The 17303-nt window shown below is 40.5% G+C and overlaps 1 protein-coding gene across 1 annotated transcript in view; it reads left to right on the plus strand.

Moving 5' to 3' along the window:
• Positions 1-16822, plus strand: part of LOC126088432 (discoidin domain-containing receptor tyrosine kinase B-like) — a 209284-nt gene extending 192462 nt beyond the window's left edge. The window contains exons 14-17 of the mRNA XM_049906578.1: positions 2219-2413; positions 7662-7754; positions 7843-7984; positions 14616-16822. Of these exons, the coding sequence (XP_049762535.1) occupies positions 2219-2413; positions 7662-7754; positions 7843-7984; positions 14616-14945 (760 nt within the window). The 3' untranslated portion in view covers positions 14946-16822. The remainder of the gene's footprint in view (positions 1-2218; positions 2414-7661; positions 7755-7842; positions 7985-14615) is intronic.
• The last annotated feature ends 481 nt before the right edge of the window (positions 16823-17303 follow it).

Consider the following 17303-nt stretch of genomic DNA (forward strand, 5'->3'; position numbering starts at 1 on the left):
ATTTATTATTGAACGCTCCTTGAATATTTCCCGCTTACCGTTGCCGATTGGGAAGGAAGACTGTCTGCCCTGCCGGCCGAAGTGGCCGTGCTGTTAAAGGCGCTGCAGTCTGGAACCGCAAGACCGCTACGCTCGCAGGTTCGAATCCTGCCTCGGGCAGGATATTTGTGATGTCCTTAGGTTAGTTAGGTTTAACTAGTTCTAAGTTCTAGGGGACTAATGACCTCAGAAGTTGAGTCCCATAGTGCTCAGAGCCATTTGAACCATTTGAACTGTCTGCCCTTTCCTGCACATTTCCGAATTAATCTAATTTTACGCGATATATAAGTTCCATGATATTACGTTTCTTCTCTCTTATTGGAACATGGTACTTCTGAATGTTAAAATACAGACTCGGAGCCTTTCTTGTAGCGGATCTGCTAGTTTCTTGAGCATTTCTGTCCTGACTAAACACACCAGTAACACAGCTCGTATGTATCACTTGGATATTTTTTCCGTCTTCCGTTAATTCAAGTTGATGCGGTTTCCATTACCAGTCATAAATGCTCAGTAATTGGATGAACGAACGCTTTTGTAGCGACATCCGTCTTCAGCGAATCACACTTGCTTAGCAGTCTCCCCGTCAGTTTCATTCTGACTTAAGACTTGCCCACGGCTATATTTACCAGGTCGTCCCATTACAAACCTCCCCGTTCGACGAAAGGAACGAAAAGCCGCAGTGAAAGCTGGTAATGTGTCTAAAGATCTAAATTTGATCACATGTAATTAGTGAATGCAGGGTTTATATTCGAATGTCATTAATTACATTTTCTGCGGTCCCTAGTCAAGCGGCAGCGACAAACCATACATTGCAACTAAATTCCTGCTCATCCCCTTCATGTGCATTAATCGTGGCCAGAAATCCAAACACGGACTTGCAACTCAAAACAGTCGAATATATTTTCATAGAAGAAGAAGCTTTAAATAATACAACCATCGTAATACCAAAAACAAAAAACATTAAGAACGAAGTACAATAATAATTTCCGGGTAAAAAATGTAACGAGAAAACTGAATTTCGGTGTCTACTGGAACACGAAAAGTATACTAAGAACTGAAGAAATGTCTTCTCAGATTATGAAATTATTTAAAAACAAAAACGCGGCAAAGCACGGTAACTATAGAGCAAATGCAGAGAGAGCTCAGTTATTAGTTTTAAGTACTCATGAGTTTAACATACAAACAATTGATATAAGTAAAAAACCAAAATAAAGCAAGTCAAATATAAAAAATTAGTAATATCTTTGTGAAATTTTCATTATCTCATGACTTTTGTTCACCTTAAAGTAGCGGAAGGTGAATACTCTGGTAATAACCATGGAAATGCATGTCAGTCGTAATGGGGAGATTATGAACAAGCAAAGCAGTGGATAAAAGTGTCTGAACCAGCGGAAATGATGCAGGAGAACTGAATTTTACAGTGTAGGACGATAACTACTAACACAGTTAGTGATGTACTATTAACGATACCAATAACAAGTAACGTTGTGATGAAGGTTTTTGTTCGATATCATCGTTGTGTTTCGGGTACTGATTGACGCCGGATGACAGAATATTCCTCACGAAAAATTGGGACACGATATCCTAAGGAATCTTTAATAAGAAAAGCTCGGATGTTGATAAAAGGTGTGTACTAAACTCATAAGCGGAGGTTAACTAGGACGTGAGATGTCCTGCTTACCAGTCGACCAGACATCCTGGTAAACCATTCACCCCAATACGCCATCATTATTTTTCCGAAAGTTGTAAAGAGTGAGACGATTATTTACAGGAACCTTCTCGAAGTCAGCTAACTGGAACCAAAGTTTAGTATTATTGAGGCTCTTGATCAATCACTCAGTGGCAATCACACTGGACAAGGTGCCGCACTGGTTATGATACAGGACTTTCATGCCGGAGGAGTGTCGCCCAGATTGACATCCGACCATACTTATTTGACGAGAGGAGGCGAATCGAATTGTGTTTCGTACAAAAATGCCGCTGCCAGTCCACATCCAGGTGATAAAGTGTGTTCTTCCTTTGCCATCGACAACATTTATGAGTCCACTAAATCATATACAATTTGAAGATCTTAGTTGGTTACTTTTAAATAGTGGTTTAAATCAAGATGAAAGTTCAGAAAACCAGTCACCCAGATCATTTGTTTGTCTCCAAATGTTGAATCTTTTGTCATGCACAGACTGGACTTCATGCGGGACGCCCGAATCCTCTCGGCGCTGGACGAGCCACACCTGTCGCGGGTGCTCGGCGTTTGCACGCTGGAAGAGCCGATGGGCGTCGTGCTCGAGTACCTCGACCACGGAGACCTCAACCTGTTCCTCAGGCAACACCACCACGAAGACGACCCGTACGTCACCGGCGCTAACACCATAAGGTGAGACCAGTGCGTCGGTTTTTCATCTCTCTGGCTTTCCCTTCCCTATTTTTCAGTTGATTCGATCATGTACCACGTAATAGGACATACATATTGATCACCGCAAATAACGCTTTGTGCAGAAGCTGCCTAGGGTACATTAACAAGCATGATTGCCTTCCATGTAACTTTGTCGTTACGAAGATATGATAAGCAGTACATCTGTTTTACATAGCAAATTATGTAGCAGCCCTCACACGCTGAATATTTAGTGCGCAATAATACTGTGTCAATATATTGTGTTGAAGTGCGAGGCCACGAGCTTCACAATATTACTGCGTAATGTTTACGCCCGGGCAGTGTCAGTTTGAGCTCTGTCATCGCAACGAACATCTAGGCATTTGATGATGTAGAACTTAGGTGTATTGAGATCGTAGTTGCTACGTACCGCATAAAGGAAAGTAAGAGGATGCGGCGATGGGCGGAAAAACTATTTGGAAGGTGTTCTACGCACGACCGTAATAATCTGCTAAAAGAACTGTCAAAAATTTTTAAGGAGGAATGAGGAATCTTTCAACGAATTGGTAAACCTCGTTACACCTTACGTACACAGAACAGGTACTGTTTATATACACGTCGGATTTCACTTTTCACAATGCTGGACGTGCTATAAAACCTCATAATAGTAAGGTATATGTCTGTGGAGTATCGGTATGTAGTGCTATTATGCATTTCTTTAATAAATAATTTAAACTTCTGAAATGAAGAGATAAACTGTGGCAGTGTTCTTTCCATGAACTTAAACACTTTTGTCAAAAGTTTCTACAACTAGTTACTGAATACGTATTAAATATGTGCTCAAACTACTTCCCTGACTGTACTTCACCAAAAGTTTTCTTTCATTTGTCTTGCTTGTGTTTCCTTATTCATATAGCGCCGTTGTATCAACAGTTTGCATGTCTGCGAATCACGAAGTCTCCACAGGAACTGCCTTATAGTGCATAACGCCACCCTTACACAGTACAATACATTTCGCAATACACTGAGCGAGTGTTAGTATTTTTAAAGCTCTGCAATCCCTTCAACACATTGCGCGAACCGTCAATACCACTCTCAGACGGACAATAGTATTGCTCAGTTCTCATTATTATACAATAAATATCGAGAGTGTGAGGGCCCCTAAAGTTAGTAGAACAGTAATTGCAATGACATTTTCTTCGTTACATACGGATACATGTAGTACAGTACCGTAGCACTTTCAAAACGTATGCTGTGTACAGCAAAGGCAGTCCTTGATTAAACACTGCACATTTATTATTATTTTCTTAGAGTATTTACCCTGCGTTTTTATTTATTTACTCTGAACTCTAGCAAGTGGATACGTTACACATCTGCACAACTACGCACCTGTGCTGTGTGCTAGTACAGGAGAGTGAAAGTCAATTTTGCGATACTTTTTTAATAAAGTGCTGTTTCCGGGAATAATATGCTGTGATAATAATAAACCTAAAAATTTGTCCGTGGTAGGCTGTAATGCAATGCTTATTTTATCGTGCGATTAACTAATTTCGACTAAGCGTCTTTGTCAAGCACATCTGTAACATATGCATATCGTATCATTTTCAAAGCACTCTAAATTACAAGTAAAAAGTAGCCATATTACGTTATTTTACATATGGCTACTTCTTACGTGTAATTTAGAGTGATTTGAAAATGACGCGAATAAAGATGTTACAAATGTGCTTTACAATGACGATTAGTAGAAATGAGCTAATCACACGATAAAATAAAAATCGCACTATAGACTACTACTTACCATGTTTACGCTTATTAAGCATCTACACTCCTGGAAATGGAAAAAAGAACACATTGACACCGGAGTGTCAGACCCACCATACTTGCTCCGGACACTGCGAGAGGGCTGTACAAGCAATGATCACACGCACGGCACAGCGGGCACACCAGGAACCGCGGTGTTGGCCGTCGAATGGCGCTAGCTGCGCAGCATTTGTGCACCGCCGCCGTCAGTGTCAGCCAGTTTGCCGTGGCATACGGAGCTCCATCGCAGTCTTTAACACTGGTAGCATGCCGCGACAGCGTGGACGTGAACCGTATGTGCAGTTGACGGACTTTGAGCGAGGGCGTATAGTGGGCATGCGGGAAGCCGTGTGGACGTACCGCCGAATTGCTCAACACGTGGGGCGTGAGGTCTCCACAGTACATCGATGTTGTCGCCAGTGGTCGGCGGAAGGTGCACGTGCTCGTCGACCTGGGACCGGACCGCAGCGACGCACGGATGCACGCCAAGACCGTAGGATCCTACGCAGTGCCGTAGGGGACCGCACCGCCACTTCCCAGCAAATTAGGGACACTGTTGCTCCTGGGGTATCGGCGAGGACCATTCGCAACCGCCTCCATGAAGCTGGGCTACGGTCCCGCGCACCGTTAGGCCGTCTTCCGCTCACGCCCCAACATCGTGCAGCCCGCCTCCAGTGGTGTCGCGACAGGCGTGAATGGAGGGACGAATGGAGACGTGTCGTCTTCAGCGATGAGAGTCGCTTCTGCCTTGGTGCCAATGATGGTCGTATGCGTGTTTGGCGCCGTGCAGGTGAGCGCCACAATCAGGACTGCATACGACCGAGGCACACAGGGCCAACACCCGGCATCATGGTGTGGGGAGCGATCTCCTACACTGGCCGTACACCACTGGTGATCGTCGAGGGGACACTGAATAGTGCACGGTACATCCAAACCGTCATCGAACCCATCGTTCTACCATTCCTAGACCGGCAAGGGAACTTGCTGTTCCAACAGGACAATGCACGTCCGCATGTATCCCGTGCCACCCAACGTGCTCTAGAAGGTGTAAGTCAACTACCCTGGCCAGCAAGATCTCCGGATCTGTCCCCCATTGAGCATGTTTGGGACTGGATGAAGCGTCGTCTCACGCGGTCTGCACGTCCAGCACGAACGCTGTTCCAACTGAGGCGCCAGGTGGAAATGGCATGGCAAGCCGTTCCACAGGACTACATCCAGCATCTCTACGATCGTCTTCATGGGAGAATAGCAGCCTGCATTGCTGCGAAAGGTGGATATACACTGTACTAGTGCCGACATTGTGCATGCTCTGTTGCCTGTGTCTATGTGCCTGTGGTTCTGTCAGTGTGATCATGTGATGTATCTGACCCCAGGAATGTGTCAATAAAGTTTCCCCTTCCTGGGACAATGAATTCACGGTGTTCTTATTTCAATTTCCAGGAGTGTAGATGCTGTAGATCCCCACAAATACAAAACACTGTGATACGTTCTTGAGCTGGTATTGACTACATGAAGTGGGTTGTTGAATAGATCATTTAGGGTGCGATTTAAAAACGACAAACGCGGTTCATATCTTCGTAAAAAAATTTACAAGATAAGCAGTCACGCTAACTAATTTCCTTCTGCTCTCTAAACAGCATTTTCCTGGTACTTGCTTCTGGACAATAACTTATTTCGGAAGCTCAGATAAATGCGACACGCTATACCCTTGCGATTCTTCGAGTACGGGTTGCGTTACGTTAATACATGGAAAACTTTATTTTATTATTCAGCTTCATGATCAGTTGTCTAAGCCGAAAAACTGCATTAATAGAAAGGGCAAGGTAAATAAATCATTTGCAATAGCGTTCTGCATAGGTCTGTAGAGGGTTTTTAGGAAATCACTGTGAGAACTGGAACTCTTGTTACGGGAAATGAAATTTACAGCATGACAGGAGTAAGCGATTGCACAGACAATTCTCCAGTGGTTACAAGAGAGCGCCTGTACGTGTGTTACTACATACAATGAGTCCTCTGTTCGGGGTCACCTCACACGTCACTTAGAACAATTAATGAAGTTGCCTTCTCGCAGAGAAACACTCATGTGACGACGACTCGTGAATGAGTGTCCCACGCACACTGTCTTGTGTGAAGTTCAACGTGTTGAAGGTCGCAACCAATGTCTTCAGGAGACCAGCTTAGTTACAGTTCCAGCACTGAGAATAACGCAGAAATGCGACTTATTTTTCGCAGTCATTTTCATTGTCGTCAGTGTGAAAATATGCTGTCCATTTAAAATTCCGTGTCTGTCACTATTACAATTTACACGTTCATGTTTCTACTGATGTTATTTTACGAAGCAACTAGGATAGAAGCACTGAGAGACTCTCTGGCTTTGGTTTAAATGCTATAATTTACAAAGATACAACACAATATAGTCGTCCACAACGGCAGTTATGGAAACTTGTTCTTTGTGCTGTTACCAGCTAGCTACAAATTCAACCACCTCTGTTAATTTTAAGAGGGAATCAAAGCATTGAAAAAGATTTCTGGGTAACGTGAACAAAGGAAACTAATAATACACTGCATCTTTATTAGATTCGAATCCGTGCTGACGTCCACATCCTACTAAACATTTGCACAGGTTGTGAGGAAACCATGTACACGAAATTTCAGGGTGTTTACTGCAGATTACTTTGATGTCACAGAACATGTAGACAATTTTTTCCCGTCTGTTGTATTCGGAGTGGTGAGCCATTACTGTGTCCATCACGGACTTGGGACCTCACGCCTACGGATTTTCTTTCGTCAGGCGAGATGAAGCATTTGGTGTACGAAACAATTTTAGGCAGTTAAGGAGAGCCAGTTGCCTGTTTGGCTGAAGCAGCAGCTGTTATTCGTGAAACACCTGATAGTTTTGAGCTTCTTCAGGAATAACTAGCATCTAAATACAACATTTTCTGCATCACCTCTAAAACAATATTCATCACGGGGCAGACTTAGCTTGTCTCTGAACATCACTACTGTCAATAAATTCATGGGATCACCTGTGACATTGCTGTCATATAAAATGTTTTCCTTTTATTCAAACTGAACATTCTAAAATTTTATATATGTACTGTTTCTGCGCTTTGAAAATATTTAAAATGATTATCACGTGGATAGTAGATCGTATAAAGCGCAGAATTTCAACAAAACGATCATATTTTCATAGAACAGGAAGGTTACAGTTATGCTTTCATTGTCAACACATCATGAAACATCACCCTTGCAGCAACAGAAAATAAAATGATTTGCTATAGGGCTATGAAATCGTTAAAGGAATCGTTAAAAGGAACGCAAATGGCATTTTTCTCAAGTTTATTATACTCGAAAAGATGCTATTGTTTTTTAATGTTTGTTTTGATATTTACAGGTATTTGAACCGTATCAAATATAACTGTAATTACATCACTAATTTTTTCATTTACAGTTCAACGTGCCTACTGTACATAGCCTCGCAAATAGCGTCCGGGATGCGTTACCTGGAAACTCTGAACTTCGTACATCGGGACCTCGCTACGAGGTAAGCATACCCTTCACAAAAAGGACATGTATTAGCTGTCAGTGTTCAAACAATAGATTGCTTTACAAATTCACGCTCTGTTTTGCAGAAACTGCATCGTGGGCAAGGCTTACCATGTGAAAATCTGCGACTTCGGCACCAACAACGAGCTGTATGCTGCCGACTATTATCCGATCGACGGATCGAGGTCGCTGCCAGTTCGGTGGATGGCCCCAGAGTCCGTGTGCCAGGTAACTGTTGTATCTACACGTAAGCTAAGTGGCGCTATGAGTAAGGAGTCCGCGTTTGGAAGGTGTGGGAACGAAATGCTCATCCGATATCTAGTTTTAGTCTCTTCGGGCGAATGCTGGTATGACTCGTTTTAAAGGATACGGCCGATTCCTTGTTCCATCTACTTTCATCCCAACCCAAAATAAACGCGAAGTACAACACTTTATAAAATCAGATAAAAATTCGCTTGAGGCTTTCCTAGGACATAGCCTCTGCTCCTTGCAATCTGAAAATGTAAACATAGAACAAAGGTGGCTTAAACTCAAAGAAATAGTACAGACGCAATTGAAATATACACCAAATAAATTAATAACGACGGTAGGAACACTATTGCAGAAGCAACAAAAACGCGTACAAAATTTAAAAGAATGAAAAATACACAAGATTTACAAAATTTTACAGAAAATCGAAATGTTGTGCGAAATTAAATTAAGATGCTTTTAATACTTTACTCAACGAAACTCTGTCTCGAAATAAGGCAGAGAATCAAGGGAGATTCTGATCGTATATAAATTACACTAGTGGAAAAGCACTAACAGTAACTTCAGTGCACAATAACAATAGAGATTTACGAATTCCCAGAATGCTGGACAATAGCAAGTCCGAAACTTCTGTTAATCATTACAACGAAAAACCAGCCAAATTTTCAACATTGGCTGGGTTTTCGTTGTACTGATTAAACAGAAGTTTCTGCCTTGCAATTTGTCCAGCATGCTGGAAATTCTTAAATCTCTATTGTTATTGTGCAGTGAAGGTACTGTTTGTGTCTTTCCACTAATCCGATCAGAATTTCCAACATTGGCTGGTTTTTCGTTGTACTGAAGAATGGTGATGTTATTGGTGGAAGTATTTTGCAGAGTTACTAAACACAGTTTCCCGAAATTGCTTCACCAAAGAAGCTGAAACAGATATTCCAGACTTCGAACCAATAACACCTTAGAATATAAGTAGCTTAGAAGTAGATATCCTTGCTGTAGCAAAGCAGCTTAAAACACTTAATAAAGGCAAGGCCTCCTGTCCTGATTGTGGACCAGTCAGGTAACTCTAATTGTATGCTGATATAACAGCTCCATACTTAGCAATCATATACAACCACTCACTCGTCAAAAGATACCTACCTGAAGACGGGAAAGTTGATGAAGTCAAAACAATACCCAAGAAAGGAAATAAGAGTAATCCGCTGAATTTCAGACTCGTTTTGTTAGTGGAACATATACTGTTCTCGAACATTCTGATTTATCTAGAAGAAAACCATTTATTGACAGACAGCCAGCACGGATTCAGAAAATATCGTTCCTATGAAATGCAACTAGCTCTTTATTCTCACGAGGTAATAAGTATTATTGGCAAGGGATGTCAGATTGATAACACATTTTTGGATTTCCGGAAGGCTTTTCTCACCATATCTCACAATAGACTTCTAATCAAATTGCGCGCCTGTGGAATATCGTCTCTGCTGTGCGTCTAGATTCCTATCAGAAAGGTCACAATTCGTAGTAACTGACGGAAAGTCATCGAGAAAAACAGGAATAATATCTAGCATTTCGCAAGGAATTCTTGTAGGCTCTCTGCTGTTCCTGGCAACTGGCAATTGACTCTAATTAATGAATAAGTATGAAGAACCACATGCTACTAAATGGAATCTACTAAATTACTGTTACACGATAAATCACACAAATATAGAGGCTGTAAATTTGAATAAATGCTTAGGGACTTCAGTTACGAATAACTAAGTCGGAACGATCACGTAGATAATATTGTGGACAAAGCAAACCAAAGACCACGTTTTCCTGCAGAATATTTAGAAAATGCAACAGGTCTACTAAAGAGATTGTCTACACTACTCTTGTGCATTTTGTGGAGTATTGCTGTGTGTTGTGGGATCCGCTTCAGACAGGATCGACGGAAGACATCGGAAAAGTTCAAAGAAGGACAGCTCGTTTTGTACTGTCGCGAAATAGGGGGGAGAACTCCATGCATACGATACGCGAATTGGGGTGGCAGTCGTTAAAACAGTTTTTCGTTGCGATGGGGTCGTCTCATGAAATTTCAATCATCAGCTTCCTTCTCAGCATGTGAAAATATTTTGTTGCCACCCGCCTGTATAGGGAAGAAGGAACTTCTTAATAAAGTAATAGAAACCATAGGTCTCACGGAAAGATTTAAGTTTTCGTTTGTCCTGTGCGCTGTTTGGAAGTGAAACGGTAGAGAAATATCTTGAAGGTGGTTCGATGAACTCTCTGCCAGGCATCTAATCTTATAAATGCAGTTGTAGTTCTTACCACCGTCGATGTGGACTAATATTTCTACGCGGTACTGATAATCATTGGGAAGAGGGCTAGGATAAAATAATGCGTATCTAAACCCATTCACGTGATTGTTTTCTGAATCAACATACTGAAGCTATCTTTTCTTTGCATCTTGTACTGGATTAGGAACTGCCAGGTGTGATGTGTGATACTTCCGAGAGAAGATTATCGGGGCTTGTTTAGCTGACGCACTCGCAACAGCAGTTGTAGGGTAACCACACTAGAGGCTGCGGTACATAATATCGTAACAGCATAAAAGGACACAGAAAATTTTCTGCTGCTGAACGCAATGGTAGAGACAATATTGTGTTAAAGATCGTTACTTCTTTTGCGAAGATCACTGTCATCAGTCTGGCAGTAAACACTAATGCATGTATGGGGAAGAGTGTCAAAGAAGCAGCACGACATGACTTGTATAAACAAAATGTTCAAAGGGCAGCTGTTGTAAACTGGGTGGAAGGAAGCTTCTGCGGTCCGAGGGACACTAAAAAACAGTGAATAATTTTCATGTGGTTCGAAGATATGATCAAGCGCCATTTCTGACCTATATTTACATATATAACTTTTCAGTGTCTACGCTGTTCGAACAACGACCAATGATACAGTCAGGTACTTTGCAGACAAATACCTGGCGTGCTGGTTGTGGACAGAGGGAGTTCTTATTAGGAATATTTGCGAGAGGACTTCGAATTTCAGAATTTGCCTTACAACTAAGGGAAACCTTCTGGAAACGTCGGTTGGAACGAGCAGAAGGCCAATTTCTTTTAATTTAAGGATGACATATTATATGATGTACATGAACCCAGATATTCAAGTGCATTTCAACATGTGTATACGGGGCAAAGTCAATGATTTGCTCGACTACTGTATTGTACGAATGGTGTTCATGACCGTTGTCTTATTTGAATGTAATGCTATTAAACGAGTGCCGCCTGTATTAGGGGTCCATTCTCATCAGTCAGCCTACAGTGTAAGCTACTTTTAAGATTTTTTTTGGAAAACTGAAGATGCAACCAACGTAAATCTTTTTCAGAAATATATCTTTATTAGTGCGCCCGCAGTCCATTCCATCGGCTTTAGATAAAGTCTGTTTCCAGCTGACAGAATGGACAGTGGACATATTAATAAAGATATCTTTCTGAAATTTGGCTGAATTATTCCATAGGCATGTTAGCAAAGAATAATAGCCTGATTTTTAATTTTAAGTTATGCATTATTTATTGCAAAAAACATGACCAATGGGTTTAATGATGACTGAATTTCTTTAAAAAATCAGAAAATTTTGTCCAGGAATCAATAAATAATGTGACAAAAGATTTATATTGATTGTTTGATTAATTTTTCCAAAAAAATCTTAAAAATCTCTCATATTCCCGGCTGACTGAGGAAAATGGACCATTAAATTAGAGGAATGGAGGGAAAGGCAAGATGAGAGAGAGGGGGTAGAGAGAGAAGACATAAGGCATTTTAATTTCCTACAGCATGTCTCTCATATGGGATATGAACAGTTCTTATGTGGCTCACCATTCAGATGGTGCATCGAAAGCTATTTTGAATATCCCATTACACCAATATTACTTTAATGTAATATTTTACCTTATGCACTAATAACAGTTTTTTGAAATTCCTACTGTCATCCTAATTTAGCCTGTACTCTGGAAATGGAACGAGGTACCACATTGATTGGCACAGGAGACATGCATTTGAGTGGAGCAGGGTTAATATCTTCAGCTTGCCATCCAGATTTATTACTATTTGCGTCGAGATCCTGTAGGATCACACAAAACATTTTGTCCTATTTGAGCATTCTTTCTAATTTCCCACAATTCGCCCATATTTTCTCCATGGAGTCTCTTCCTATCCTCAGTCCAATTTTTTTTTATTTTCTTTTGTGCTTCATTCGCTGACCAAACATTCCACTTGTAAATTTTGTTTCTATACACGTTTCTGTCTTGAGCTTCTAGTGGATCCATCTGTAATATTTCTTGGTCAGTTTGATTTGTGTAAACCATGGTACTGTTGACTTGACTTAATGAGTATTGTTGGTGGTAGCATGCTGATGTGCACATAGAACTTAAACCTTCTTTTTCTGACACCTGCTGCTGGGGTTGACGTCTTTTGTGTGGTTTTCCTAGAGTGAAAGCTGTATCCCTCTTCTGTCAGCTTTGGGCCAGAAATTTTCCGCATGATTTTGCCTTCTTCTTGGCTTTCCACATTGCTTTTAGTATGGAGTGTCAGTGTCGCATTTGCTTACAGCATTTCAAGCTAAATACTGTGCTTGATACTTTGTTTAAATGTACATATATTTCCTGTTGTATATGCCTTGTTTTGTTCTGTAAGCTCTGTTCATTTTTTGTAGTCAAGTCTTCTGTGACATCATTTCTCCACTTGTAGATTCGAGGATTTCATCCCTGTATTTGAAATGTGTGGTAACTCTGTTTATATTGCCGCATATTTCAAGGCCAACTTTTTCTCCACTTTTTTTTTTTAGTATTTCTGTTTGTTTGGTTGCTGTTCCTTCATTATCTGAGAGTATGAGAGTATGGCCAGGCCGTCTACGAAAGCTACGTTTGCTTTTTCCGTCTTCTCCTGGGATTGTCCTAGCCGTGTTGGTTTCCAATGTTCTCAGATTTTCACTTCTTTTTCCACAGCAATTTTTTTACGAATAAGTTGAACAAAAGAGGAGATAATCCGTTGCCTTAGTGTATTCCAGTTTTGATCATGAACTTTCATCCATGAATTTAACTTTCAATGTCTTGCAAGCAAATGTCTGTTTGAATAGTTGTAATGATTTTGGGTCAAGTCCCTGTTCTTCTAAGATGTTCAGTAAGGATCGTCAGTCGACAGAATCGCATACTTTCTTGAAATCTATGAAATGCAGATGATTGTAGTATTCCTGATAGCCTTGTATTTCAGAAATGTTTTGAAATTGAATGTGTGTTCTGTGCATGAACGACCGAATCGGAAGCCTGTCTGAAATACAGAGATTTTGGACTGCAACTGTGCTTGTGTTCTCTGAAGTAAGCATGCTGAGAAAATTTTCTTGGTGACTTGTAGCAGGAAGATTCTTCTGTAGTTGCTCACATTCACCCTAACTCCTTTCTTGTGCAGCGGGTGGATAAGGGCACATTTTCAGTCGGCAGGGAGTTTTTCTGTTTGTCACATAATTGTGATTATATTTGTAAGTTACTGTAAAGAGTTGAGTTTGAGATTCTTAACTAGCTCTGTAACGATGCCATATGGACCTCCCCTCATGTTGGTGGGAGTGATTCTGGATGAGTGGAGGTGCAGTCCACATTTAAGCTTTCTGTTTTTTCCTCAAATCGATAATGGTGAATGCTTGACTGGTTCGTATGAAAAGGACATATCCGATTTCCATTCTCATTATTTCCCCATCCGCACTTATGCTCCATCTAACTATTCGTCTTTGTGGGGCCTTAAAACTCTCTTGCCCTTTTCCTTCTTTGTCCTATCCTAGTTTGTGTTCCGTCTCTAATGATTGTCGTCGGCAGGATGTTAAAACTTTCTTTTCTTCTCCCTTATTTGTCGTATCCTAATTTATGCTCGGTCCATAGTAGCCTCACCAGCACATCGTGGATTTTGTAGTTAGCAATGCTGACTCTCGTTAACGGTGTTCGAGGTTCGATGTCTTCCATCATCACCGATATGCAAACTGCAGAAGGGCTGTCAAATAACAAGACTTGCCCCATGAAGTGAAAATTAAAATACCAGCTGCTGTCTCTTTTGAATTTAATTTACTCGCGCAGCCAGTTTCGGTGTTACATTACACCATATTGGGGCCCCTTGGATAACGTAAACAGGGAGTTCAAAGGGCTTGAAAATGGTGTAATGGAACACCGAAACTGGTTGCGCGAATAAATTAAATCCAAGAGAGCCGTCTCCAGATGCTTTAATTGTCACTTCCTACCAAATGAACGCCCTGTAACCATCTACTACAAGACTGGACAAACAAAATATTTCACCAGGTGGTAGAATTCCCCAGATGGAGCATCACGTCCCAATATGTCATAGGCACATTTCATTTCATTTGTAATGGATTCGTGGACGACGGGACGGTGAAACTTGATCTTCTAAACCAGTCTGGATTTTTTGCCGCCACTATTCTGTCTTTAAGGATCTTACATCTACAGCGATTTCCCTCACTTTCTTCGTCTCGGTTTTTGTCTTAAAACGTTCTGGCTACAGCTGGCTCCATAAGGAAGTCAACATTTTTGTTCAGACTGACTCCGTCTGCGCTCAAGAGACCACATTTTGTTTCCAGGGCAAATACACGACGAAGAGCGACGTGTGGTCGTTCGCTGTGACGCTGTGGGAGATCCTGACGTTGTGCCGGCGGCGGCCATACGAGTCGTTGTCGGACCAGCAGGTGCTGGAGGCGCTGCAGCACTGCTACGGCCTGGAGCGGACCCACTGCCTCGAGGACGCCGGCCTGGAGCTGCTGCCGTGCGCGCCGTGCGGCCCGCGAGACGTCCAGGAGCTGATGGCCGAGTGTTGGCGCCCCTGCGACGCCGACCGGCCCACTTTCCGCGAGATACAGCTCTTCCTGCAGAGGAAGACGCTGGGATACGCACCGCTCGGCGCCACCGTCTAGCCGCGGGTCGTGCCAGATACAATCACGGAAGCGGTCCAGTAGGGACACTACGCGATGTACATGGTGCCTAGAAATAAGGACTGCTCTGTAAGTGGTGCCAGTTTTAAGCTTCAAGACCACATGTGTTCTTATTGTGCGTCCTGCATTACCTGTGAACATATTGTCAAGTCGCAGTATGAATCTATAAAAACCTCTCGGGATTAAAGCCGTGTTAGATCGTTTTAAACATATATGCTTGCAACAGTGTTCGTCACTGTCAATTGACCGTCCCTCTTTTATGCAACTGTCCTACGAAGTGTTCGTGTTAGTACTTTTCCTGTACCTCAAACGATCTCACGCATCTTTAATTTGAAGATTATTTGCTAAGTCTCTCAGCACTGCCAATACTGTTACGTTACCTCAGAGACGGTGTGCATAATGGGACACAGTAGATGTCATCGGGCATACGAAATCGCTTTGCAGAACTTATATAAACATGTTATTTTCATTTACAAGTACTATAAAATGTGAAAGATCATAAGGAGGAAGTTCACTACCGGAATGTATAAAAATAGTGACACCATTTCGTGAATTGTTGAAGAAGAATATTAATTTGAGCGATGAAATAGACTGAAATAACGTGCACTGTAATAGCAGTCCTTAGCAATAGACGAATTACTGATAGCTGAAATTATAAATTTCATCGGATGCTGCTAATGGTACTGAGCTACAACGTGTTCTGTAATTGAACTTATCTAATCGTTATGCTTTTTTTTAATATATTTGTGTTAGAAGTTAGCTGGCGTGCTTCAGAATTTCAGAAGAGTGAAGTGCTGCATCTGCAAAGGAATGTTGGCGGAACGTGATTTAATTTCGATTCTGTAACCTTATCGAACGATGTTCTTGCGTGAAGCAAATGTTTTGTGAAATTTATGACGTCCATGACATGACAGTGTAATTTTAAGAAATCTTTTATGTAGATACTTACAAATTTTCAGCACACAGTTAGATGTTCACCCTAAGTGTAATTGTGAAATTTCTACTTTCATAGACGAACCTATCAGAATACACACAAAGCACAATTTTCAGAAATATAAGACTGAATAATTAGCTGCAAAGAATAACTTTATTGTATTCTTTACTACACTGACTAATGTTTTCTCAGTATCCTGAAAAACTTTTAGTCATGAATCTATGATACACCAAAACGCTTTGTCAGCTGCTTAATCACTATGGATTCACTAAAGTTCTAATAGATAAATGACAGTTGAAATCATTCATTTTCGGGCAAGAATTAATTCAATGCAATTGTTAAACAGAAAATCATGAAACATTTTTATTCACTTATTTTGCATTGTTCATGGAATTTTAATGATGATTCATTAGAGCCATTACCATCTTTAGAGAGGATAAATTATCTTTGTACTGGTTACAATGCTCTGTTTATGTGTTACACATCATTACAAGCATAATATACAACAACATGCAAAAAATTAAAATAAGTAAGAACATGCAACATCTTAATGTACAATAGTGACTATTGTGGATCTACCTTCCTATTCTAACTACATAAATTTATAACCAGATCACTTCAAGTCCAATTTCAATTTTGGACAAAGCACTCTTGATGTGTATATTAGATTTTACCACATCCTAAGTACAACTTACTGTATGGAGCAGAATGCAAGTCCTTCCTCTAAAACAAAATCATTAAACTGAAGATATCATACATCTTTGCAGCAGATATTTAGGAAAAAATTATTGTATGCCTTATAAAAATTAAAAATTGCAAATTTAAAATATTTTAAATGTTAAATCCTGTTTTTAAAGATGCTGATAGAAGCTATTTATTGTATTTTGTATTAAAGTGTATATATTTGTAACTTATGTGTATAGTAATAAAGATAATATTTTCATCAAACCGTGTACCATGTAGAAATTATTTTTTCAGGTATTTCACTCTTTGTCCCATTTGGTAAAGACAAATGACACTGGCATTTCAAAGATGACTGTTTGGGTCATTTGCCTTTAGAAATATGTGCCACATAATTTATATGGTGTACTTTCCTCTGAAATTTGTCCTAGAAGTGTTGGATTTGACAGCACTGTTATATTATGTATCAGAAAACTCTTTCTTCAGCATATTTCCTTAGGGACTGCTCAGATTACAGGCCAACACATTGTTTCACTTAAAAAAATGCAATTTTTATTTTGTGCACACTGTTAGTTACAGTCCTTCTACTTATTCCTGATTATTTTTAATATGAATATGATAAAATATGGCTTTCAATCAGGGAAATACAAAGAATAGGAACAACAGCCATAAATATTCAACAAAAATGAAATATTTAAATGATTCTTAAAATTAAGGCTAAATCA

The sequence above is a fragment of the Schistocerca cancellata genome, chromosome 1 (assembly GCF_023864275.1).
Source record: "Schistocerca cancellata isolate TAMUIC-IGC-003103 chromosome 1, iqSchCanc2.1, whole genome shotgun sequence".
NCBI classification, from domain to species: Eukaryota; Metazoa; Arthropoda; class Insecta; order Orthoptera; family Acrididae; genus Schistocerca; species Schistocerca cancellata.